The 27,021-nt window shown below is 45.1% G+C and overlaps 1 protein-coding gene across 1 annotated transcript in view; it reads left to right on the top strand.

The window, feature by feature from the left end:
* Nucleotides 1–27,021, top strand: part of zc3h18 (zinc finger CCCH-type containing 18) — a 185,936-nt gene that overhangs the window by 35,789 nt on the left and 123,126 nt on the right. The window contains 4 exon segments of the mRNA XM_052028145.1: nt 4,298–4,446; nt 9,451–9,465; nt 14,617–14,709; nt 18,872–19,023. Of these exon segments, the coding sequence (XP_051884105.1) occupies nt 4,298–4,446; nt 9,451–9,465; nt 14,617–14,709; nt 18,872–19,023 (409 nt within the window).

The raw sequence follows: 27,021 nt of genomic DNA, 5'->3' as shown, positions 1-27,021 counted from the left end.
AGCAGTTTGTATGTCACATCAATCCCAAAGTTGTGCTTCACAGCTCCCTCATAAGATCAGATGGTATAAACTTAATTGTGAATTTCTTTGAAGTTTTAATGGTATAACAGCTTTGGTCTTGTGGGAGCGATGATATAAAGAGTAGTTTCAATGACCAATGCAAATAAATTAGGTTTTCTATGAAGATGTACTATGTAGAGCTGTTGTACATTGTGTAAAATTACTCTAATTCCTTTAAATGAAAGTTTGTTGTTCATTGGAAATGGCTGTCCTACTTGCCTTATTGCTTTCTAATCTATGATCTGACAGAGACATTGATGTTTAGGAAAGAACTATGACTGTTGTATAAGTGGAGGTGGGAACAGCTCTGCTCCAATAGACTGAATGCAATGTCAGCAGATGTGGAGGAAGATATGTAAGTAAAGGGGTGAAAAGTTATGGGAACTAAATGGGAATTTGGAGTTGAGTCAGACCAGCCATGATGATGATGAATGGCAGAGCTGGTTCAAGGGGCAGAGTGACCTCCTATGTCATATGTTACAGCCCAGTTTTGGAACAAGAGGTTATTAAAATTAGAACGCATGTGATTGGGATCATATACTGGGGTGGGCTGAGTATTTGTTATGAACAGAAAACAGAGTAGGAATGAATCATTTTCAGGTGGGAGGGCTATGACCATTCGGTTGTCTCAGGGATTGTTGCTGGTTCATAATCTGTATCAATGATTTGGCTGAGTGGACTAAGTGTAATATATTCTTGTTTGTTGATGACTAGCTTAGGTTTGGGCAGCACAGTAGCACAGATAGTAGAGCACCTGTGCTGTTTGTGTGGAGTTTGCATGCTCTCCCTAGTTTTTCTCTGGGTGCTCCAGTTTCCTCCCACATCTCAAACGTGCTAGTTGGTAGGTTCATTGGCCACTGTAAATTGCCCCCAATGTGTAATTGTGTGGTAGAATCTGAAGGGAATTGATCAAAATGTGGGCAGAACAAAATGGAATTAATATTGTATTTGTGTAAGTGGGTGCTTGATGGTTGATACACATGCAGCATCTTAATTGGAGTTGCCCTTTGTTGTTTATAAGATCAGTGTTAGTCAAAGTATTTAAGAGGACTCCCTTTTTACCAAATAGTGTGACAGAATCTTCCACCTAAATCATTAAACGGGGTCTTGTCCAAAAGCCAACTGGCATTTATTTGGTGAACCACTGTGATATCAGCAGAGATTTTGTGTTTTAAGTCCTGACTTGGTCATTGAAACTAACCTTTTTGACGGAGCCGAAAGAGCAGTTAAACTGCCAAATACAGTCCTCCATTAAGTGAGGATCCAGATATATTGATAAAAGTTCAGACTTTGAGGACCAAGAACAGAAAATGGTTAAAATACTCAGCAGGTGAGACATTATTTATGGGGAGAAAGAGTTGATGTCTCAGGTTTGTAACTTTTCAGAAAGGGAAGAGGCTTTAAGTTGCAGTGATGGGGAAGGGATGATGAAAACAAAGGGAGTGTCTGTGATGGGGTGAAGATCAAATGGGGCTTAAGGCACAAATGGTGTGGTGTGGGTTGAGGGAGGGCAGTGAAGGATTCTAAAGGCTAATCTGTTTTAAGGAGAGGTAAAAAGGCAAGGAAAATAGAGGAGAGGGAGCAAGTAATAGAACCACGAGATACAAAGCATGGCAGTTGCTGGACATCTGAAATAAATGCAATGTAGGAAATACTCAGCAGGTCAGGCTGCATCTGATGAGAAAGAAAAGTGAATTAACGTTGCAGTTTTAATTATAATTGGAAAGGCTGGTTATCTAAAATTGTTGAATTTAGTGTTGGGTCCTGAGTGCTATAAAATGCCTCAATGAAAAATAAGATGTTGTTCTACAAGCTTACACTTGACTTTGTTGGAACAATGTTAGAGGCCAAAGACAGATCAGAGTGGGATGGAGAGTTAAAGTAGCAGGCAACTGGAAACTCAGTGTCATTCTAATGAACTCAATGGGGGTACTCTGCAAAGTGACACTCAATCTACGTTTGGTGTAGAGGAGACCACATTGTGAGTAGTGAATGCATTATATAAGATTGGCAGAATTGCTGCTTCACCTGAAAGGACTGTCGGAGGTCTTGAACAGTGGGGAAGGGAAGAGGTAGAAGAATAAGTGTTGCATTTCCTGTGGTTGTGCAAGAAAGAGATGTTGGTGAAGATGGAAGAGTGACCCAGGGAGAAGTAGAGGGAACATCCTTTTAGAATACTCCAGTATGGAAGGTGTCGTTGTCAGAACACATGTTGGAGCTGAAGAAATTGATTTCTCACCAGAAGAAGGATGAGAGGAGATGCAAAGTTTGCTGTGTGAGTCTGTTGGAACAATGTTAGAGGCTTGCAGTGGTAACATACCTGGAGATGGAAGAGTGCAGTGAGAAGCATTGCAGATGTAAGAGAAGTCAGGAAAGTGAAGAGTCAGAGATGGCCCATGGGAATGTGAGAAAAAATTGGAAAGTGGTAGCAAATGTTGAATCTTCTTGAGTTCTGTGCAAGAGCAGGTAGCAACTCAGATATGATCATCAATGTACTGGAAAAAGAAGTGAGTGGAGAGTTCCGAGTTGGATTGAATCAAGGACTGTTCTATATTTTCCACAAAGAGATGGGTTTCCATAGCTGTATCACTGAGTAGAGAAAGTGAGTGAAATTAAAGAAGAAATTGATTTCAGCCAGGTGAAGCAATTGTCGGTGGTGGAGAGGAACTGGTTAGGTCTCTGTTCAAGGAAAATGGGAAGGGCCCTCACCATCTAGGTGTGGGACAGGGTGGAGAGGAATTTGATGACCATGGTGAAAATGAACCAGTTTGAGCTGGCAACATGGAAAGTGTCAAAGTGGTATTTTTGTTTTACGGAGTGGTAGGTACCTGAACAGGCTGCCAGGGTGGTGGTGGAAGCAGATATGATAGGGGCACTTAAAAGGCTTTTAGATAGACAAATATGGAGAGATATGGATTATGTGCAGGCAGAGAGGTTTAATTTAATTTGGCATCATGTTTGGCACATATCATGGGATGAAGGGCCTGTTCCTGTGCTGGACTGTTCAATGTTCCATGGTCTGGGGCAGGAGATATACAGATATATAATGATGTGGAAATGTCACAGATATAAGTGAGAGGAGAATGGACAAAGAGAGAATAGGTTCAAGGTAAGAAAAAAATATGTTCTTGTGCATCTGCCAGGCTAGTTCTGCTTGTATATTTTGAGGATAGAAATGGGTAGTGCATGATCAGGGAACACCTAGATGGTGTGAGGGCCCTTCCCATTTTTCTTGAACAGAGACCTGAACAGAGACCTAACCAGAGAGGCAGGAAGTTGTGGAGGGAAGACCTCCAGAGGAAATGAGATCAAGGACTGTCTGGAAGACGATGATGTGATCCTCATTAGTGGGGTCATGGTCCAGAAGGAGGTATGAGGAGGTATCAGAGAGCTGGTATTCAGTGATACCTGCAAGGTAGATGTCACTGCATCAAACCTTGCCAGCAGGTTTGATGATGTTGTTGGGACTGATCCTTGGTGAATAGAATGCAGCAAGTTGAGGAGCTGTAATGCAGGTGAAGTAAGACAACAGATGGTCTATTTGATGTTCACAGTTGAATAGATCCAGAGAAGAGGCCAGAGGGGAGGGGTCCAGGTGGATTGGGAATCCTGAAGATAGGAGAAAGGATATAGAAGGTGGGTTGAAGATTTGTGCCTAAAGAGGAGAGCAGGGAGATGAAGAAGAGCTGAACATCTTGGGACCAGAATTCATTGGGATGAAGATGTAAGGTGATGAAACTGATGTCTCAACTGAGGACTAATTGTTTGGGATCAGAATGGGGTAAATCAGAAGGGACTGTGAAAACATGGTAAAGGATAGTCTGGGGAAGGGATGACTGGGTGATCAGAGGGAGGTGAAGGGGGAGAAAGATCTAGAGGAGTATACACTTTGGGAGTTGTTGAAGTTTGATCTTTGTTGCCTGAAAGGGAGAAAAAGGTCTTTTTGTTGAATGACTGGGCACAACGAAGGGTGAAGTGGAACTTTCAGACCAGGACAAGATTTAGAGATAGCTGGTACTGTTGCAGAGAATGGTCAAGAGCATGCACCTGCTGATGAAGAGTTTAAGTGTGGGTATTAGGATGCAGCAGAGCAGTGATCTGAGAAACACTGAATATTTTGAACATCTTGAATTTAATTTTTGTTTAAATTCTGTTCTGTTTTTCCTTGTTATTTTGGATTGAAATATATCTGTTACATTTTGGTTATTCCAACTTTCTGATTAAAATTGTTTTGTAGGTAACTGCACTTGGGGAAATAATTGTCGGTTTATCCATCCGGGAATTAATGACAAAGGAAACTACTCATTGATAGCCAAACCAGATCCTTTCTCACCAAATGGAGGACACCACCTGGGACCTCACCCATTGATGCAGGCGAATCCTTGGGTAAGTTAGCACTGCATCTCCAACACACATTGTCCATTCCACTGCCAGGCCTCTTGTCTCATGTGACCCTTTATTTCGTACCTTTTAGTACTTCCATTTCTCAAGCAATCTCTTCTAAAACCATTTGTAGATTGTGCTTTAACAAAATATGATATTTTCATCTTTTGTATGCTGAAAGAATATTCCTAGCATTTTAAATTACTGGTATTGGTTTATTATTGTCACTTGTACCGAGGTACAGTGAAAAGCTTGTCTTACAAACCGATTGTACGGGTCAATTCATTACACAGTGCAGTTACATTGCGTTAGTACAGAGTGCATTGAAGTAGTACAGGTAAAAACAATAACAGTACAGAGTAAAGTGTCACAGCTACAGAGAAAGTGCAGTGCAATAAGGTGCAAGGCCACAACAAGGTAGATCGTGAGGTCATAGTCCATCTCATTGTATAACCATAGAACCATACAGCACAAAACAGGCCCTTCGGCCCACCATGTTGTGTCGTCCATCAAACCACCCTCACACTACCTAACCCCTTCCTCCCGCATATCCCTCTACCTCACGTTCCTCCATATGCCTATCCAACAAGCTCTTGAACCTGTTCAATGTATCTGCCTCCACCACCACCCCAGGCAGTGCATTCCATGCACCAACCACTCTTTGGGTGAAAAACCTCCCTCTGACATCTCCCCTGAACCTCCCACCCATAACCTTAAAGCCATGACCTCTCGTCTTGAGCATTGGTGCCCTGGGAAGGAGGCGCTGACTGTCTACTCTACCTATTCCTCTCAATATTTTATATACCTCTATCATGTCTCCTCTCATCCTCCTCCTTTCCAGTGAATAAAGCCCGAGCACCTTAAGCCTCTCCTCATATTCAATACTCTCCAATCCAGGCAGCATCCTGGTAAATCTCCTCTGCACCCTCTCCAATGCCTCCACATCCTTCCTATAATGAGGCGACCAGAACTGAACACAGTACTCTCAGTGTGGCCTAACTAGAGTTTTGTAAAGCTGCATCATCACCTCGCGACTCTTAAACTCAATCCCGCGACTTATGAAAGCCAACATCCCATTGGCCTTCTTAACTGCTCTTTCCACCTGTGAGGCAACTTTCAATGAACTGTGAATATGAACCCCCAGATCCCTCTGCTCCTCCACACTGCCAAGTACCTTGCCATTTACCCAGTACTCTGCCCTGGAGTTTGTCCTTCCAAAGTGTACCACCTCACACTTCTCCGGATTGAACTCCATCTGCCACTTGTCAGCCCAGCTCTGCATCCTATCAATATCCCTCTGTAAGCTCCGAGAGCCCTCCACACTATCCACAACACCGCCTATCTTAGTGTCGTCCGCAAACTTACTAACCCAGCCCTCCACCCCCTCATCTAAGTCATCTATAAATCTCACAAAAAGTAGAGGTCCCAGAACCAATCCCTGCGGGACACCACCAGTCACTGCCTTCCAATCCGAGGGCACTCCTTCCACCACAACCCTCTGCTTTCTACATGCAAGCCAATTCCTAATCCACACAGCCAAGCTTCCTTGGATCCCTTGGCCTCTGACCTTCTGAAGAAGCCTACCACGAGGAACCTTATCAAATGCCTTACTAAAATCCACCGCACTGCCCTCATCAATCTTCCTGGTCACCTCCTCAAAGAACTCTATCAGGCTTGTGAGGCAAGATCTTCCCTTCACAAAGCCATGCTGGCTGTCCCTAATCAGTCCATGATTCTCAAGGTGTTCATAAATCCTATCCCTTAGAATCCTTTCTAATAGGTTACCCACCACAGATGTGAGACTCACCAGTCTATAATTCCCTGGCCTATCCCTATTACCTTTTTTGAACAAGGGGACCACATTCGCAACCCTCCAATCCTCCGGCACCACCCCTGTAGACAACGAGGACTCAAAGATCCTTACCAGCGGTTCAGCAATCTCCTCCCTAGCCTCTCGAAGCAGCCTGGGGAAAATCCCGTCAGGCCCCGGAGATTTATCTGTCTTAATATTATTTAACAACTTCAACACATCCTCTCTCTTGATATCAACAACCTCGAGAACATTACCCCTACCAGCACTCCCTTCCGCATCATCAAGACCCCTCTCCCTGGTGAATACCGAAGTACTCATTTAGAACTTCTCCCACTTCCACCGCCTCCAGGCAAATTATCCCACCTTTGTCCTTAATCGGACCTACCTTCACCCTAGCCATCCTCCTACCCTTCACGTACTTGAAAAAGGCCTTGGGATTTTCCTTAACCCTACTAGCCAAAGCCTTTTCGTGTCCCCTTTTAGCTCTCCTCAGCCCTTTCTTAAGTTCCTTCCTCGCTACTCTATATTCCTCACAGGCCCTGTCTGAACCTTGCTGCTTATACCTCACGTATGCTACCTTCTTCTCCCTAACAAGTCGTTCCACCTCTCTCGTCACCCACGGTTCCTTCACCCTGCCATTCCTTCTCTGCCTCACCGGGACATATTTATCCCTAACATCCTGCATAAGATCCCTGAATATCGACCACATCCCCATGGTACATTTTCCTTCAAAAAGGACATCCCAATTTACACTCCCAAGTTCTCTCCTTATAGCCTCGTAGTTAGCCCTTCCCCAATTGAAAAACCTCTTGTCCTCTCTGCACCTGTCCCTGTCCATGACAATTTTAAGGGTTATGGAGCAATGGTCACTGTCCCCCAAATGCTCACCCACCAATAGATCCTTCACCTGTCCCAGTTCATTTCCTAAAACTAGATCTAACATGGCATTCCCTCTAGTCGGCCTGTCAACGTACTGCGTCAGGAATCCCTCCTGGACACACTTAACAAATTCCGTCCCATCCAAACCTTTGGCACTAAGCAGGTTCCAGTCTATATTTGGGAAGTTGAAGTCTCCCATTATAACAACCCTGTTATTTCTGCTCTCTCCAAACACTGCCTGCCAATCTGCTCCTCTATATCTCTACTGCTACCGGGGGGCCTATAGATACTCCTAGTAGAGTAACTGCTCCTTTCTTCTTCCTTAATTCCACCCATACGGACTCTAGAGATGATCCTTCTACAACATCCGTCTTTTCCACAGCCGTAACAGTGTCCTTGACCAGTATCGCCACCCCTCCTCCTCTTCTCCCCCCTTCCCTATCTCTCTTAAAACACCGAAAACCAGGAATATTCAATATCCACTCCTGCCCTGACGTCAGCCACGTCTCAGTAATAGCCACGATATCCGCAAGGATATTGGCCCCCTTCTGGTTCGGGTGTAACCATTCAGTAGTCTTATCACAGTGGGGTAGAAGCTGGTGGTATGTGCCCTCAGGCTCCTGTATCTTCTACCCGATGGAAGAGGAGAGAAGAGAGAATGTCTCGGGTGGGTGGGGTCTTTGTTTATGCTGGCTGCTACACTAAGACAACGAGAGGTAAAGACCGAGTCCAAGGAGGGGAGGCTGGTGTCCGTGATGCGCTGGGCTGTGTCCACAAACCTCTGCAGCTTCTTGCGGTCCTGGGCGGAGCAGTTGCCGTACCAAGCCGTGATACATCCAGCTAGGATGCTTTCTATGGTGCATCGGTAAAAGTTGGTGAGAGTCAAAGGGGACAAACCAAATTACTATTGTAATAAACTTGTAAGAATTCAATTTGGCTTTGCCAAAGTAATGCCTGGCAGTTTCACATTGTCATTCCTTGTATTCCCTACCCCTTGGCTCCCCTTTTTATTTGGGAATTTTAATTCCATCTATTGAAGTGAGTTGTTTTGGCTGCACCAAATTGCTGTGGTGGTGTGAGCTTTATTGAGACCCCCTTGCTCCTCCGGCACATTCAAACATCTGATCCATTCTATTCTTGTCTCTCCTTTCATCTACAACCATCCTTAGCTTATTGCAGTGATGTGCTTCCACTAAACTTCAGCCTCTGAACCGTGAATTTTCATCACTGGGGATGCTAATGCCTTTCTTGGTTGCCCCTAAATTCAGGACCACACTGCAGGTGTTCAATAAACCTCCCCCTCCAGACAAGGTATCTCAATTTCAGAATCCAGAATTCCCGTGTCTGCTTTCTTATCCCTCACTGCCCATGGGCTCTATCCCCTGCAATCCTGACTATTCAATCCTAATTCTTAAACCCTACCAGCTGATAAAATCCTCCGTCACATAATATAATGCACATTATACAGCATGCGCATTGTACAAATACATTAACAAGCATGATCAGCTGTGAGACTGCACTCGGTCAGTCTCAGGATGGATCACCTTCCAGATGTTTAATATACTCCACATACACTTCTGTGAAAGAGCTAATCATGACTTGGAACTTGGCCTCGAAATATGTACACACGCGAGCATCATCTTCCTGATGTTTTATTAAAAAAGCCATGCACTAGCTACTTCCATTCATAAGAATAAAGAAAATAAAACCCATGCAGGTAACATAGTATCTTTTGTAGAATGGATCATTGTATCTCCAGTACATAAGAAACCCAACAGAAGATCTGATAGGTGAAGGTATAAACATCTAGGCTGAAAAGCATTTTCTGGCCTTATCCCTTGGGAAATTGGCCCTCTGGCCAATTCTACCCCATTATTTCTGTAGCTTTATCCTGATGATTTGTTACAATTATCAATAGGATGGAGTTTTGGGACGGGCATTTCTCAGCTATGCCATATCCTTGGTGGGTGAACCCTGAACCTGTTTGTATTAGTAATTTAAGATTAGTGGGAAGGTGGGCAAACTGTGTAACCCCCGAGCTTCTATTGTACTCACCTGTGCAGCCACAAAGGGAACAGTTTAGCACCGCTCCTCTAGATTCCAGATGTGGTTGAAATGAATCTGAAGAATTGACCAGACTATTGCAGTAAAAAAAAATAGTTTTTAGAGAATAGGTGTCAAACATGGAGCAGTTACAGCAGCCATTACTAATCTAACAGTGCAAGTTAGTCCAGTCCAGAAATGAGGCAGACATTTAATACCAAGCCACTTGTTTGCTTCTGTTTTAACACCCTTTCTTCTTGTCTTCTTTCCAGGAAACGCATGTCCTGGTGAGTACAGATTTTAATTATATTTGTGAAATCTTGAGATGCCAGTGTTCAGTATTCTCGTTTATGAAATTCAAGTTCCACCATTCCTAAGTCAAAATAAAGTTACAGTGAGGGGAGAAATTGTTGAGCCCAGAACAAATTGGAGGAGTGAACAAGTGTGCCTTACTTTTTGTTGCCTGGGCCAATGAGGTGAGGTTCTTGAAATCCTTGCAGATTCTCCAAAAGTCTTGTGTTTTTGCTGGGTTTTCATAAATGATTGAATGGATTCATAGAAAATGACCCTATTGAAGATCTCAGAATCCCATGCAATAAAATTGAATTTGAACTCACTAATTCGCAATAAGCCATTGGTTTTGAATCCCAAGTATGTCTCTTATTTTGCTTCTAATTAGACCATGTTGGTTAAGATAACATAGAGGAAGTAGCCTTGTGAATTAATGTGGAAACATAGAAAACCTACAGCACAATTCAGGCCCTTCAGCACACAAAGCTGTGCCGAACATGTCCCTACCCTAAAAATTACTAGGCTTACCCATAACCCTCTGTTTTATTCAGCTCCATGTACCTATCTAACAGTCTCTTGAAAGACCCTACAGTATCCGCCTCCACCACCATTTCCAGCAGCCCATTCCACGCACTCACCACTCTCTGAGTAAAAAACTTACCCCTGACATCTTCTCTATATCTACTCCCCAGCACCTTAAACCTATGTCCTCTTGTGGCCACCAATTCAGCCCTGGGAAAAGCCTCTGACTATCTACCCGTTCAATACCTCTCATCATCTTATACACCTCTATCAGGTTCCCCCCCTCATCCTCTGTCTCTCAAAGGACAAAAGGCCAAGTTCCCTCAGCCTGCTTTCATAAGGCATGCTCTGCATTCCAGGCAGCATCCTTGTAAATCTCCTCTGTACTCTCTCTATGACTTCCACATCTTTCCTGTAGTGAGGCAACCAGAACTGAGCACAATACTCCAAGTGGGGTCTGACCAGGGACCTATATCGCTGCAACAATACCTCGCGGCTCCTAAATTCAATTGCCCAATTGATGAAGGACAATACACCATATGCCGTCTTAACCACAGAGTCAACCTGCGCAGCCGCTTTGAGCGTCCTATGGACTCAGACCCCAAGATCCTTCTGATCCTCCACACTGCCAAGAGTCCTACCATTAATACTATATTCTGCCAACATATTTGACCTACCAAAATGAACCACTTCACACTTATCTGGGTTGAACTGCATCTGCCACTTCTAAGCCCAACTCTGCATCCTATCTATGTCTCTCTGTAACCTCTGACAGCCCTCCAAACTATCCACAACACCCCCAACCTTTGTGTCATCCGCAAACTTACTAACCCACCCCTCCACTTCCTCATCCAGGTCATTTATAAAAATCGCAAAGAGTAAGGGTCCCAGTACAGATCCCTGAGGTACACCACTGGTCACCGACCTCCACTCAGAATACGACCCTTCAACAACCACTCTTTGCCTTCTGTGGGCCAGCCAGTTCTGGATCCACAATGCAATGTTCCCTTGGATCCCATGTCTCCTCACCTTCTCCATAAGCCTCGCATGGGGTACCTTATCAAATGCCTTGCTGAAATCCATATACACTACATCTTCTGCTCTCCCTTCATCAATGTGCTTAGTCACATCCTCAAAAAATTCAATCAGGCTCGTAAGGCAGGACCTGCCCTTGACAAAGCCATGCTGACTATTCCTAATCATATTATACCTCTCCAAATGTTCATAAATCCTGCCTCTCAGGATCTTCTCCATCAGCTTACCAACCACTGAGGTAAGACTCACTGGTCTATAATTCCCTGAGCTATCCCTACTCCCCTTCTTGAATAAGGGAACAACATCCGTAACCCTCCAATCTTCCGGAACCTCTCTTGTCTCCATCGACGACGCAAAGATCATAGTCAGAGGCTCTGCAATCTCCTCCCTCGCCTCCCACAGCAACCTGGGGTACATCTCATCCGGTCTGGGCAACTTATCTAACTTGATGCTTTCCAAAAGTCTCAGCACCATTTCTTTTCTAATATCTACGTGCTCAAGCCTTTCAGGCCACTGCATGTCCCCACTACAATCCCCTAGATCCTTTTCCGTAGTGAATACTGACGTATTCATTAAGTACCTCCGCTATTTCTTCCAGATCCACCCACACTTTCCCACTGCTGCACCTGATAGGCCCTATCCTTTCGCATCTCATCTTCTTACTCTTCGCATACTTGTAGAACCCCCCCCCAGGCTGGGGGTAAATCTTCATCCCACTAGATGTCTGACTCCCCTCGCTGTGGGCTCTCACCACTACCTCCAAACTCTCTCTCCTCCCCACCTACTCTGGGCTCTCTTCCTCACTTGCACAAACTCCCTAACCCATCCACATATCCACGTTCTCTAGTGGTAGTCAGGGACTTTTGATCATTTTTACAAAGTCAAATTGATAGGATTGGTCTGGTCTGCATTTACATTCTACACAACAAGGCCTTTGACAAAGTCCTATATGGTGGCTGGTCTGGAAGGTGATCCAGGATGAGCTAGCCAATTGAATACAAAATTGGCTTGCTGGAAGGAGGCAGAGGGTGGTAGTGGAGGGTTATTTTTCAGAATGGAGGCCTGTGACCAGTGGTGTGCCTCAAGGATCAGTGCTGGGTCTACTGCTTTTGGATGACAATGTTAATGTGGTTAGTAAGTTTGTGGATGGCACCAAAATTGGTGGTGTGGTGGACAGTGGAGAAGGTTATCTAAGATTACAGCAGGATCTAGATCAACTGGGGAAGAGTGCCAAGGAATGGCAGATGGAATTTAACTCGGACAAGTGGGAGGTGTTGCATTTTGGTTTTAAACCAAGGCAGGGCATGCACAGTAATTGCTAGGACCCTGGAGAGTGTTATAGAACATAGAGAGCTGAGGGTGTAGGTACAGAGTTCCCTGAAAGTGGTGACACAGGTAGACAGGATGGTGAAGGTGTTTGGCACGCTTGCCTTCATTTGGCAGGATATTGAGTATAAGAGTTGGGATGTCATGTTGCAATTCTACAAGTCATTGATGAGACCACGCTTAAAGTATTATATGTATTTCTGTTCATAGTTCAGCGATCTCCATTTTAATCTATATAAGCATTTTATCCACTGCAGAGTTAGGGATAACTGCACCCAATACTTGTTTGATGTTTGGGAATTTAGAACAATCACGTTGCATTCACATTAAACTTGAAATGGCACAGAATCCTCCAAATAGCTCTACAACCCAATTTATTGTTGAGGTTTTCATATCTGAAGCTTCACAGGTATTTGTATACACTTCAGCATTGACAGTGCCCCAAGACCCTTTCAGCTGACATCTTAGAGCTCACACAGCTCTGCAGTTTGTGGGACCTACCTGCAGGTGATGCTGTTGTGTCAAAATAGTTGCAAGGAAACTTCCTTCTCCCAGTTCCTTCGCCACATTTGTTCTCGGGATTACGTTTCCATTCCAGGACATCTGACATGTCCTCTTTTTTTTTTGGTAAATGGGGTTTCCCTTCCACCGTGATCAATGCAGCCCTCGCCCGCATCTCCTCCATTTCCTGTACGCCTGCCCTCACCACCCCCACCCCCTAACTTCTGGACATAACAGTAACAGGCGTAGGGTTCTTCTTGTCCTCACCTACCACCCCAAAAGCTTCCGCATACAATACACCATTCTCCGCAACTTCTGCCATCTCCTATGGGATCCCACCACCAGACACATCTCCCCCCCCCACCCCCCCGGGGCAGAGATCGTTCCCTTTGCGACTCCCATGTCTGCTCATTCCTCCCTATCGATCACCCTCCTGGCATATATCCCTGCAACTGTGCAAGGTGTTACTCCTGCCACAACACCACCTCCCTCATTACCATTCAGAGTCCTAGACAGTCCTTCCAGGTGAGGCAGCGCTTCACCTGTGAATCTGAGGGTGTCATTTATTGCTCCTGGTGCGGCCTCCTGTGCATTGGTGAGACCTGACGCAGATTGGGTGACCACTTCGTCGAGCACCTTCGGTCTGTCTGCCGCAACAGCCAGGGTCTCCCGGTGACCACCCACTTCAATTCCTCATCCCACTCCCACACTGACATGTCTATTCATGGCCTCCTCTACTGCCACCTTGAGGCCAGATGCAGGTTGGAGGAGCAACACCTCATATTCCACCTTGATAGCTCCAACCCGATAGCATTAACATCTATTTCTCCAACTTCCAGTAACCCCTTCTCTTCAGCGCCCGCCCCACCCCCCCATCACCTCCCTCTGGTTCCCCACCTCGTTCCCTTTATTCCATGGTCTACTGCCCTCACCTACTGGATTCCTCCTTCAGCCCTTTGCCTCTTCCACCTATCATCTCCCAGCTCCTCACATCACTCCCTGTAATCCCCCCTTCCCCACCCACCTGACTTTCCCCCTTTCACCTGGACTCACCTATCACCTACCAGCTTGTGGTCCTCCCCTCCTTCCCCACCCCCCCCCCCCCCACATCTTTTTATTCTGGCTTCTGCCCCCATCCTCCCCAGTCCTGATGAAGGTCTCGACCTGAAATGTCGACTGTTGATTTCCCTCCATAGATGCTGTCTTACCTGCTGAGTTCCTCCAGAATTTTGTGTTGTTGTTGTTGCAGGGAAAAGTAGTTTCAGAGAAAAATTTCCTAATCCACCTGTGTTAGTTGAATTAAAACCTGGATCTTGGGCTTCTCTATTTGCAGTACTAATTTATCTACCTGTTGAGTACCTGTCCTGTCCTGACTTTGTCAGTAATTGGATGCCACGAATGTGTGCCAGATTATCTGGTTACTTTTTAAAATCTATTCTGCCTCCCTTGGACGAGGTCCAACTGTTGGTGGGCTGGATGGGGCAAAGGAACTGCCAAATCAAGGCATGTTGGTTCTCTGGGTATAGAATGCATGTGCATGGAATAATATGTTGCCTTTCCATTTGCCAGATGTAGAAAATTCAGTTTCATGCCTCTAGTGCCCGCTGCAGTTCCCAGTTCTGCTGACAGAAGTCTTTGTCTTTATCAGGATAAACTGCAGATTCTGTCTGACTGCTGGGAATTCAGACATTGATTTATCGTTTGTACACACTTAAGCATTGACAGTGTTTGGTTTAACAAAGTTTCTTCTCTCTTGGGACTAGGGAGCTCCAGTAATTGAAGAATTGATGCCACCTATTCCATTGGAGCCTCCAGCAGAGAGTGCGTGGGAGAGAGGCCTGCGACATGCAAAAGAGGTAAATAGTAATGTGCCCTAGATAATACAAAATGTATCTGGCACTAAGCTTGGTTGTGTGGTGCAGAAGGGAATGAGGGAGAAGAGGACAGCAGTAGTGATAGGGGATTCCATAGTAGGGGGGGCAGACAGGAGATTCTGTGGACGTGAAAGAGATTCCCGGATGGTATGTTGCCTCCTGGGTGCCAGGGTCAGGGACGTCTCGGGTCCACAGCATTCTGAAGGGGGAGGGTGAACTGCCAGTGTTACATTTTGGTACCAATGACATTGGTAGGGAAAGAGATGAAGTCCTGAAGAGGGGAATATAGGGAGTTAGGTAGGAAGCTGTAAAGCAGGACATCAAGGGTAGTAATCTCTGGATTGCTGCATGTGCCATGTGCCAGTGAGGGTAAGAATAGGATGATTTGGCAGATGAATGCGTGGCTGAGGAGTTGGTACAGGGGGCAGGGTTTCAGATTTGTTGATCATTGGGATCTCTTCTGAGGAAGGTATGACCTGTACAAAAGGGACGGGTTACACCTGAACTGGAGGGGGAACCAATATCCTTGCAGGCAGGTTTACTAGACCTGTTGGGGAGGGTTTAAACTAGGTTGGAAGGGGGATGGGAACTTGAGTGATAGGTCAGAGGTTGGTTCATTTAGTGTACAAGTGGACGCAGAGTGTAGAAAGACTGAGGAAGGATAGGCAGTTGAAAGGGCAAAATTGCAGTCATTTGGATGGGCTGAAGTGCATCTACTTTAATGTGAGAAGTATCAAGAACAAGGCTGATGAACTTAGAGCGTGGGTAAGCACACGAACTTTGATGCTGTGGCCATTACAGAGACTTGACTGTCGCAAGGGCAGGAATGGCTCCTGGATATTCCAGGGTTTAGATGTTTCAAAAGGGAGAGGGACGGAGAATAAATGAGGTGGGGCAGTGGCTTTGCTGATCAGGGACAGTATCACAGCTGCAGAAAGGGAGGACGTCCTGGAGGGATTGTTCACTGAGTCAGTGTGGGTGGAAATCAGAAACAGGAAGGGAGCGATCACTCTATTGGGAGTATTCTATAGATCCCCCAATAGCAGCAGAGACGCTGAGGAGCAGATTGGGAGGCAGATTTTGGAAAGGTGGAAAAATAACAGGGTGGTTGTCATCGGTCATTTCACCTTCCCTAATATTGATAGGCACCTCCTCAGTGTAAAGGGGATAGATGGGGCAGAGTTTGTTAGGTGTGTCCAGGAAGGATTCCTGACACAATATGTGGACAGGCTGACGAGAGAGGCGATACTGGACCTTGTACTAGGCAGTGAGCCTGATCAGATTTCAGATCTCTCAGTGAGAGAGCATTTTGGAGACAGTGACCCTAACTCCTTGACCTTTACCATAGCCTTGGAGTGGGACAGGAGCAGATGATAGGTGAAAGTATTTAATTGGGGGAGGGGTAATTATGATGCTATTAGGCAGGAACTTGGAAGTGTAAACTGGGAACAGATGTTCTTGGGGAAGTGCACAATGGAAACGTGGAGGTTGTTTAGGGATTATTTGCGTGGGGTTCTGGATAAATTTGTCCCATTGAGGCAGGGTAAGGATAATAGAGTGAAGGAACTGTGGTTGACAAGAGGAAGAAAGAAGCTTACCAAAGGTTTAGAAAGCATGGATCAGACAGGAGGGAGCTTAAGAATGGACTTGGGAGAGCTAGAAGGGGGCATGAGAAGGCCTTGGCGAGTAGGATTAAGGAAAACCCTAAAGCGTTCTACACATATGTAGAGAATAGGAGGATGATGAGAGTGAGGGTAGGACCGATCAGGGATAAAAGAGGAAAGAAGTGCTGGAGTCGGAAAAGGTAGGGGAGGTCTTTAATGAATACTTTGCTTCAGTATTCACCAGTGAGAGAGACCTTAACATTTGTGAGGATGGCGTACGACAGGCTGATATGCTAGGACATGTTGACATGAGGAAAGAGGATGTGCTGGAACTTTGAAAAACATTTGGTTGGATAAGTCACTGGGGCCAGACAGGATATATCCAAGGTTATTACGGGAAGCGAGGGAAGAGATTGCTGTGCCTTTAGCAATGATCTTTGTATCATCACTGGCCACAGGAGTAGTGCCAAATGATTGGAGGGTGGTAAATGTTGATCCTTTGTTCAAGAAAGGGAGTAGGGATAACCCTGGGAATTACAAACCAGTGAGTCTTACCTCAGTGGTGGGCAAATTACTGGAGAAGATTCTTAGAGTCAGGATTTATGGAGAGTGAGAGAAGCATAGTCTGATTAGGGACAGTCAGCATGGCTTTGTGAGGGGAAGGTTGTGCCTCACGAGCCTGATTGAATTCTTTGAGGATGTGACAAAGCACAGTGATGAAGGTAGAGCAGTGGATGTGGTGTACATGGATTTTAGTGAGGCGTTTGATAAGGTTCCTCATGGAAGGCTCATTCAGAAAGTCAGGAGGCATGGGATCCAGGGTAACTTGGCTGTGTGGATTCAGAATTGGCTCGCCCATGGAAGAAAGGGTGGTTGTAGATGGAGTGTATTCTGCCTGGAGGTCGCTGACCAGCGTTGTTCTGCAGGGATCTGTTTTGGGACCCCTGCTCTTTGTGATTTTTATAAATGACTTGGAGAGGATATGGAAGGGTGGGTTAGTAAGTTTGCAGGTGACATGATGGTTGGTGGTGTTGTGGATAGTGTAGAAGGTTGCTGTAGATTACAACAGGACATTGATAAGGTGCAGAGAAGTGGCAGATGGAGTTCAACCCAGAAAAGTGTGAAGTGATACACTTTGGAAGATCGAATTTGAAGGCAGAATACGTGGTTAATGGCAGGACTCTAACCCTAACCATAAAGGCGAGTGGAGCGGAACCAGGATAATGAAGGCATGGGCCAGATCAAAGTGGCAGGATCCAGTGAGACTGAATCTCCAATAACAAGGTCAATAAACACAGGAAGGATAATTTTCCCACTGCCCGCTAACTCACAACCTAACCCTAACCCTAACTGCTGTGTTGAGGAACAAGGGGGATCTTGGGATCCACGTCCAGTAACAAGATCAATAAACACAGGAACGATAATTTTCCCACTGCCCGCTAACTCACAACCTAACCCTAACCCTAACTGCTGTGTTGAGGAGCAAGGGGGATCTTGGGGTCCACGTCCAAGTTGCCGCACAGGTTGATAGGGTTGTTAAGAAGGCGTATGGTATGTTAGCCTTCATTTGTTGAGGTAGAACTCTGGTTAGACCACACTTGGAGTATTGTGTTCAGTTCTGGTTGCCTCATTATAGGAAGGATGTGGAAGCTTTTGAGAGGCTGCAGAGGAGATTTACCAAGATGCTGCTTGGATTGGAGGGCATGTCTTATGAAGATAGGTTGAGCGAGCTAAGGCATTTCTCTTTGGAGTGAAGGAGGATAAGAGGTGACTAGATGGAGGTGTACAAGATGATGAGAGGCGTAGATCGAGTGGACAGTCAGACTTTTTTCCCAGGGCGAGAATGGCTCACACGAGGGGGCATAATTTTCAGGTGATTGGAGGAAGGTATAAGGGGGGATGTCAGAGGTAAGTTTTTTGCACAGCGAGTGGTGGGTGCACGGAACGCACTGCCGGCAGAGGTGGTGGAGGCAGATACATTAGGGACATTTAAGAGACTCTTAGATAGGCACATGAATGATAGAGAAATGGAGGGTTATGTGGGAGGGAGGGGTTAGATAGATCTCAGAGCAGGATAAAATGTCGGCCATCATGGGCCAAAGGGCCTGTACTATGTTGTAATGTTCTATGTAACTCATCTTTATCTGATAGCAGAGCCATTGCCCTTACAACAGCATAGCAGTCCTTTAATACTGCTCTGAAGAGTTGTCCTGGATTATGGGTTCTAGGCTCTGGAGTGAGGTTTGTACCTGGAACAGAGTCTCTGGCAAGTGTGCAATGAATTGAACCACTCTGTTGCACTTGGTTGCGGGGAGGTTAGTGTACAATAGGCTTAGTACCAAAAGTGGTCGTTCTTTCTTGTAGGCTTCTGCCATAGGCCTCGACAATTGCAGCTCATGTTTAAAATGTTGCAGTCAAGGCGTCAAACAAAGCATCTGAAGTTCAACCCCTGTGGGGGAAATGGAAAGACCAAAGATTGTGAGAATCTTGCCGAGCTGGTACAAGGATGTCTCCTCAATTTCTAAACTTTTTATTTTCAGATGTTGAAGAAGGCTACCATCAGAAAGGAACAGGAGCCAGACTTTGAGGAGAAGCGATTCAATGTCACCATTGGAGATGATGATTTTGACAAAGAAAATGATTTTTATCGAGACTGGAATTATCGTGTTGCAAGAGACATCAGAGAGCCAGGGTGAGCATAAGTTTTCTTGATGGTCAGGAGAACATTGTGCTGCCACTTGCTAGTGAGAAATGTATTGACAAAAGGAGCTAGTTTTAGCCTTCTACAGAAGTTGGACACCTGGGAACAGGGAGCTAATGGCTTGAATTGTCTCCCTCATATCTTAATATTTCATTTCTGCATTATTTTGTTGAAGGTCTTGTATGTTGCTGGCATTTTGTGACTCGTTCAAGATCGTGTACCATTCTTTATCACCTGTATGCCCATTCTGGACACTTGTCAGGGAAGTGATACCAGGACAGTAATAAAAAGATTGGGTGGGGTTGACGTAGATTTTCTTAAGAATTTTTTTTTGTGTTTGTAATAAGCAGAATAGAGTGAACCACTTGTGGTTTAGACTTTCAGAAGGCCTTTGATAACGTGCCACACCAGAGTTTATTCAACAGAATTGTAGCACAAGGTATTTGGGGAGATGTATTTATGTGAATTGAGGATTGGTTAATGGACAGAAAACAGGAATAAGTGGGTCATTTTCAAGGTGGGAGCCTGTAACCAGTGGAGTGCAGCAGCGATTGCGCTGAGTCCCCAACTGTTTACAATTTGTGTGTTTGCAACAGTTGTGAAAGGGTGTGGAGGCAAGTTCAATGAATGAGAAAGAACATGGCAAATGGAGCCTAATGTGGAAAAACTGATGTCTTCTGCTTTGCTTGACAAATAAAGGAAGAGTATTTATTAAATGATGGGATTGAAACGTGTTGATGTTCAGTGGGACCTGGGAGCTCTTGTACTGAAAATTAACATGTTGGTACAGCAAGCAATAACAAAACCAAACAAAGGTTGGCCTTTCATGCAAGAGGATTGAAGTACAAGACTGAAGATGCATTGCTTCAATTTTATAAAGTCAGAGACTTGTACAGCACAGAAACAGTCCCTTTGGTACAACTGGTCCATGCCAGCCAACATTCCCGTCTAAGCTCATCCCACTTGCCCACATTTTAAAGGTTGTTAATGTACCTGCCTCAACCACTTCCTCTGGCAGCTCGTTCCATACACTGAACATCATCTGGGTCAAAATGTTGCCTCTCAGATTCCTACTAAATCTCTCTCCTCTCACCCTAAACCTCTGTCCTCTAGTTCTTGATTCTCCAACCCTGGGAAAAAGACTGTGCGTGTTCACCCTATATATGCCCCTTATGATTTTATACACCTCTATAAGATAACCGCTCATTTTCCTGTGCTCCAATGAATAAATTCCCAACCTGCTCAACCTCTCCATAACTCAATCCCTTGAGTCCCGGCAATATCCTCATAAATCTCCTCCACACTCTTTCCAGCTTACTGGCATCTTTCCTATGACAGGGTGACCAAAACTGAACACAATATTCCAAATGCGGCCTCACCAGTGTCTTGTAGAACTGCAACATAACATCCCAATTTCTATACTCAATGCCATGACTTGAAGGGAAATGTACTATGGAGATGTGGTCGTTGTTCAGGGAGCTCTTGCAGGATGTTAGCGATAAATTTGTCCCGGTGCGGCAGAGAAAGAATGGCATGGTGAAGGAACCATGGGTGACGAGAGGTGGAACAACTAGTTAGGAGGAAGAAGGCAGCATACATAAGGTTTAGGCAGGAATATAGGGTATCAAGGAAGGAACAAGAAGGGGCTGAGGAGAGCAAGAAGGGGATATGAAAAGGCCTTGGCGAGTAGGGTTAAGGAGAATCCCAAGGCTTTTTTCACATACGTGAAGAGCAGAAGGATGACGAGAGTAAAGGTAGTACCAATTAGAGACAAAGGTGAGAAGATGTGCCTGAAAGCTGTGGAAGTTGGTGAGGTTCTCAATGAATACTTCTCTTCAGTATTCACCAAGGAGAGGGGTCTTGATGACGCTGAGGACAGTGTTGGTAAGGTTAATGTTCTAGAGCATGTAGATATCAAGAGAGAGGATGTGTTGGAGCTGTTAGAAAATATTAGGACAGATAAAGTCCCCGGGGCCTGACAGAATATTCCCCATGCTGCTCCACAAGGCTAGGGAGGAGATTGCTGAACCATTGGCTAGGATCGTTGAGTCCTCGTTGTCCATGGGAATGGTACCAGAGGATTGGAGGGTGGCATATGTTGTCGACTTATTCAAAAAAGGTAGCAGGGGTAGTCCAGGGAATTACAGACCAGTGAGCCTTACGTCTGCGGTGGGTAAGCTGTTGGAAAGAATTCTTAGAGATAGGATCTATGAGCATTTAGAGAATCATGGACTGATTAGGGACAGCCAGCATGGCTTTGTGAAGGGAAGATCTTGTCTCACAAGCCTGATAGGGTTCTTTGAGTAGGTGACCAGGAAGATTGATGAGGGTAGTGCAGTAGATATGGTCTACATGGATTTTAGTAAGGCGTTTGACAAGGTTCCGCATGGTAGGTTTCTTCAGAAGGTCAGAGGGCATGGGATCCAGGGAAGCTTGGCCGTGTGGATTCAGAATTGGCTTGCCTGTAGAATGCAGAGGGTTGTGGTGGAGGGAGTGCATTCAGATTGGAGGGCTGTGACTAGTGGTGTCCCACAAGGATCGGTTCTGGGACCTCTACTTTTCGTGATATTTATTAATGACTTGGATGAGGGAGTAGAAGGGTGGGTTAACAAGTTTGCAGATGACACAAAGGTTGGTGGTGCTGTGGGTAGTGTGGAGGACTGTCGAAGATTGCAGAGGGATATTGATAGGATGCAGAGCTGGGCTGACAAGTGGCAGATGGAGTTCACTCCGGAGAAGTATGAGGTGGTACACTTTGGAAGGACTAACTCCAAGGCAGAGTACAAGGTTAATGGCCAGATTCTGGGTAGTGTGGAGGAGCAGAGGGATCTGGGGGTTCATATCCACAGATCACTGAAAGTTGCCTCACAGGTGGATAGGCTAGTTAAGAAAGCTTATGGGATGTTAGCATTCATTAGTCGTGGGATCGAGTTTAAGAGCCGCAAGGTAATGATGCAGCTCTACAAAACTCTGGTTAGACCACACTTAGAGTACTCTGTCCAGTTCTGGTCTCCTCATTATAGGATGGTTGTGGAGGCATTGGAAAGGGTGCAGAGGAGATTTACCAGGATGCTGCCTGGATTAGAGAATATGGATTATGAGGAGAGACTAAAGGAGCTGGGGCTTTACTCTTTGGAGAGGAGGAGGATGAGGGGAGACATGATAGAGGTATACAAAATATTAAGAGGAATAGATAGAGTAGACAGCCAGCGCCTCTTTCCCAGGGCACCAATGCTCAATACAAGAGGGCATGGCTTTAAAGTAATTGGTGGGAAGTTCAAGGGAGATATCAGAGGGAGGTTTTTCACCCAGAGAGTGGTTGGTGCATGGAATGCGCTGCCTGGGGTAGTGCTGGAGGCAGATAAGTTGGTCAAGTTCAAGAGATTGTTAGATAAGCATATGGAGGAATTTAAAATAGAGGGATATGTGGCAGGAAGGGGTTAGATAGTCCTAGGTGTGGCTTAAAGGTCAGCACAACATGGTGGGCCGCGAGGGTCTATATTGTGCTGTACTGTTCTATGGACAGATGAAGGCCAGCATGCCAAAAACCTTCTTCATCACTCTGTCTCCCTGTGACGCCACTTTGTACTTGTAGAACAGACCGACCTTGGACTTCAACACACACCAGGGCCCTACTGTTCACTGTGAAAGTCCTACCCTCATTTGTCTTCCCAAAATGCAACACCTGGTACTTATCCAAATTAAACTCCATTTGCCATTCTTTACCCCACTTGCCCAGCTGATCAAGATCCCTCTTTAAATCCTGATGCCCACCTTCACTGTCAACAACACCACATCTTTTGGTGGTCTTTTGGTCATCTGCAAACTTGCTAACCATGCCCTATAGATTCTTCTTCAAATCATTGATATTGATGACAAGTAGCACTGACCCCTGGGGAACAACACTAGTCACGGGCCTCCAGTCCAAAAAACAACCTTCCACCATCACTCTCTGCTTCCTACCATCAAGCCATCCAATTAGCCAGTTCTCCCTGGATCCCATGCGATCTAACGTTCCAGAGCAGCCTTGCATGTGGAACCTTATCAGAGGCCTTACTGAAGTCCATATGGACTACATCTACCACCCTGCCCTCATCAACCTTCTTGGTTACTTCAAATAAAACTCAGATGCGTGAGACATAACCTCCCATGCACAAAGCCATGTTGACTATCCCTAATCAACACCTGTCTTTCGAAATGCATGTAAATCTTATCCCTCAGAATCCACTCCAGTAACTTACCCATCACAGATGTTAGGCTTACTGGTCTATTGTTCCCAGACTTTTCCCCCCAGATTTTAAGCCTTTCTTAAATAAAGGCACAATATTAGCCACCCTCTAATCTTCTGGCACTCCACCCATCACTAATGATTGCATGTATCTCAGCCAGGGCTCGCACAATTTTTTTCTGCAGCCTCCCACAGTGTTCTTGGACGTACATGATCAGGCCCTGGTCATTTATCTACCTTCATACATTTTAAGACATCTAGCACCACCACCTCCGTAACGTGGACTATCTCCAAGACGTCCCCATTAACTGTCTCAAATTCTGCACTCATCTTGTCTTTTTCCACAGTAAAAACAGAGGTAAAATATAGGAGACTGTATTTGCAATATTGTATACAGTCTTGTTGTGGAAAGACAGATAGCCTTGTGATTATTGATTCCTTGGATGGCAGATTTGTCTTATGAGTTCAAAAGAATGAAATGTCATCTTGTTAAAAAATTCTTATGGGGCTTAACAGGGTGGATGCAGAGTTGGTTTCCTCTGGTAGGTGCAACTGCAGGTCAGTCTCAAAATAACACATTTTATACATACATTAAAAACAAAAGGGTAACCAGGGGATGGGTATGACCACTCAAGGACAAAGAAGGGGAGTTGTGCCTGAAGCCAGATGAAGTGGGTGAGGTACTAAATGGGTACTTTGCATCGGTTTTCACCGTGGAGAAGGGCATCGAGGGAAGTGAGATCAGGGAGGGGTATGCTGATATTCTAGGGCATGTTGATACCCCGAAAGAAATGTTATGTCTCTTGAAGAGCTTTCAGGTGAATTATATCCCCAGGGCTTCCTGGGATCTGTCCCATATTGTTGAGAGAAGGCAAAAAAAAAGATTGCTGGAGACTTGGCAGAGATATTTTGAATCCTCTTTAAGTGAGGTCCCGGAGGAATGGCGAATAACCAGTGTTGTTCCCCTGTTTAAGAAGGGCAGTAGGGACAAACCAGGAAAATAGGCCTTTGAGCCTTACATCAGTGATAGGGATATTATTGGAGAAGATTCTTGGGGATAGGATCTACTCACATCTGGAAAAGTATAGTCTTATTAGGGATAGTCAGCATGGCTTTGTGAGCAGGAGGTTGTGTCCCCCAGAATCCCCAGGGATGGTGGTTTGGTCATATTGGAAAGTCGATTATTGGCATCACTTAAAAATAAAAAAAAAAATTCTTCCAAACCATTCAGGCCATTCACAGTCTTGCAAGTATTTTCTTGGTTTGTGAAATCATCAAATTATTATAGTGTGGGACTTACTAAATGGGCTAGACTCAGAATTTGAAGACATAAGAAAGACTGCAGATGCTGGAAATCTGGAGCAACGCACAAAAAGTGCTGGAGGAACTCAGCGGGTCAAGCAGCATCTATGGAGGGAAATGAACAGTCGAGACCCTTCATCAGGACTCGGAACTGACCTGGCAGCTGAAAACTGGGCACACGTGGTGTGCTCTGTGGGCCATAAGCAGCAGTAGAAATTAATTCCATCAACCTGTAACCTTGTGGCCTAACCTGTACCATTGCATTCAACTCAGGGAATCAACCCTGGCTCAGTGAGGAATAGCACCAAGCATATCTAAATATGAGGTGCCAGCCCAGTGAAGCTGCAGTACAGGACTAAATGTATGCTAACCAACGTGCTGTTGATGGAGCCAAAGGATCTCTCGACCAGCAGAATGTGGTGGGCAATTAAACAGCTAATGGAAAGAGGAGGCTCCAAAAGCATCCCAATCCTCAACAATGGCAGGGCCCAGCACGAGAATGCTAAAAGCAAGGCTGAAACATTCGCAACCATATTCAGCTAAAAGTGCTGAGTGGATAATTTATCTTTCTATCCTTCTGAGATTCTCACCATCTCCAGCCAACTTGATTCGCTCCACTTAATATCAAGAAGTGGCTGAGAGCAGCGGATACAGCAAAGGCATTGTTGACGGAGAGCAGCCCTCATGTAGTACAGAAGACTTGCACTCCAGAATTGGCCCTGCTTCTAGCCAAGTGTTTCCAATAATAATATTGGCATGCAGCTGACAATGTCAAAAATTGTTCAGATATATCCTGTTAACAAAAAGCAGGTCAATTCCAATCCAGTTTATTACTGCCCAGTCAGACTACTACCAATCGTAAGCATAGTGATGGAACATAACATCAATAGTTCTATCAAGCAAAACTTCCTCTCCGATGACTTGCTCACAGTTGCCTACTTTTTCTTTCCCAGGAGCACTCAGCTCCAGTCTAATCACAGCCTATGTCCAAATATGAACCAAAAAAATTTTCCACGGTGAGGTATGCCCTTGACACCAGGGCGACATTTGACTACGTGGCATCAAGGATTCTTGATCAAACTAAAATTCATGGGGAAAACATTCCAATGGTTGGAGTCATATTTGACACAAAGGAAGATGGTTGTGGTTATTGGAAGGTAACCAACCCCATTCCAGGGCATCACTGTAGCACTAAGGGCAGTATCGTAGTTCAGTCACCTTCAGCTGATTCCTCATTGATCTACCTTCCATTTTAAGGTGATTGGGGTTGTTTGCTGTTTGTTTAATGTTAAACTCCATTTGCAAATCCTCAGCAAATGAAGCAATCCACATCCGCATGCAGCAAGACTTGAACAACATTCAGGCCTGGGCTGATAAGTGGCAAGTGATGTTTATGTTATAGAAGTGCCCGGCAATGACATGCCCAATGTGAGCACCCAACTGCCTATCCTTGACATTCAATGGCATTGCCATCGCCAAGCTCCCACTTTCAACATCCTGGGGAGGTTACTATGAACCAGAAACTCAGGTGGACCATTCTCACAAATGTTTGACTACAAGAACAGTTTGGAGGCTGAGTATCTTGCAGCAAGTGACTCTTCCTGATGCCACAAAGCTTTTTACCAAGAACAAGGCACAAGTCAGCACTGTGCTCGGATATTCTACATTTGCCTGGATGAGTGCAGCTGCGAGAACAGTCAAGAAGGTCAGCACTATCCACGACAAGGAGCCCCCCTCAATTAGTATCTCATACCCGTGCTGTGCTGGATATGAGAAGTGGTTGAACTGGGCTCTGGAATTATTTTGCGAGTCCGCTGATTTTACCCTGCTGTGCATGTGAATGCATGAAGCTTTGAGAACAGAATTTCATTTGACATTTGCCTTGTTCCTCATGTATGTGAACTGCAGCTGGCTCACTGCTTGTTCTTGTACATGCTTGTGACTTCAACAGCACAGAACTGGCAGTAAACACTCCTAAAGGTAACGTAGTGATTCCATCTGCCCGCCAAGATCCCACTGTATCCAGGATCTGTGGTTCAAATCTCATAAAGAAATAAATGTTTCAGGATGAGATCATTCAGAAGCTTTCCTGATGAGACTGTGCTAAATTTGATTAAAACTTGAAATGCATTTTATTTAGGGATAACCTGCTTCTCTCCTGGAGCATAATTGTGTCGGGAGTATTTTGGCACTACTGTTAATGCCATCACTGGCTTTGGGTGCTTTCCTGGAGTGCTCATTGAAGGAGCTGTGGTTTATTGAGGGATTGTAACACTCTCCTTGGCATCAATAGATGTTGCTTTATTTCCTTATCACTGCTGTCAAAGCACAATGTATTTCATATGGAGAAATGAGACTTCGACATTTGTTTGGAGTTATTAAGGATTAGATTTTAAGACCACTAAAGAAGTAAGGTTTACTTCAACCCTGTTGAACATTTGAACAAGTTTTTCCTAAAA

This window comes from Pristis pectinata, chromosome 13 (assembly GCF_009764475.1).
Source record: "Pristis pectinata isolate sPriPec2 chromosome 13, sPriPec2.1.pri, whole genome shotgun sequence".
In the NCBI taxonomy this organism is placed as follows: Eukaryota; Metazoa; Chordata; class Chondrichthyes; order Rhinopristiformes; family Pristidae; genus Pristis; species Pristis pectinata.
Note: the sequence above shows the minus strand (reverse complement) of the source record. Positions and strands in the feature narration are given on the sequence as shown.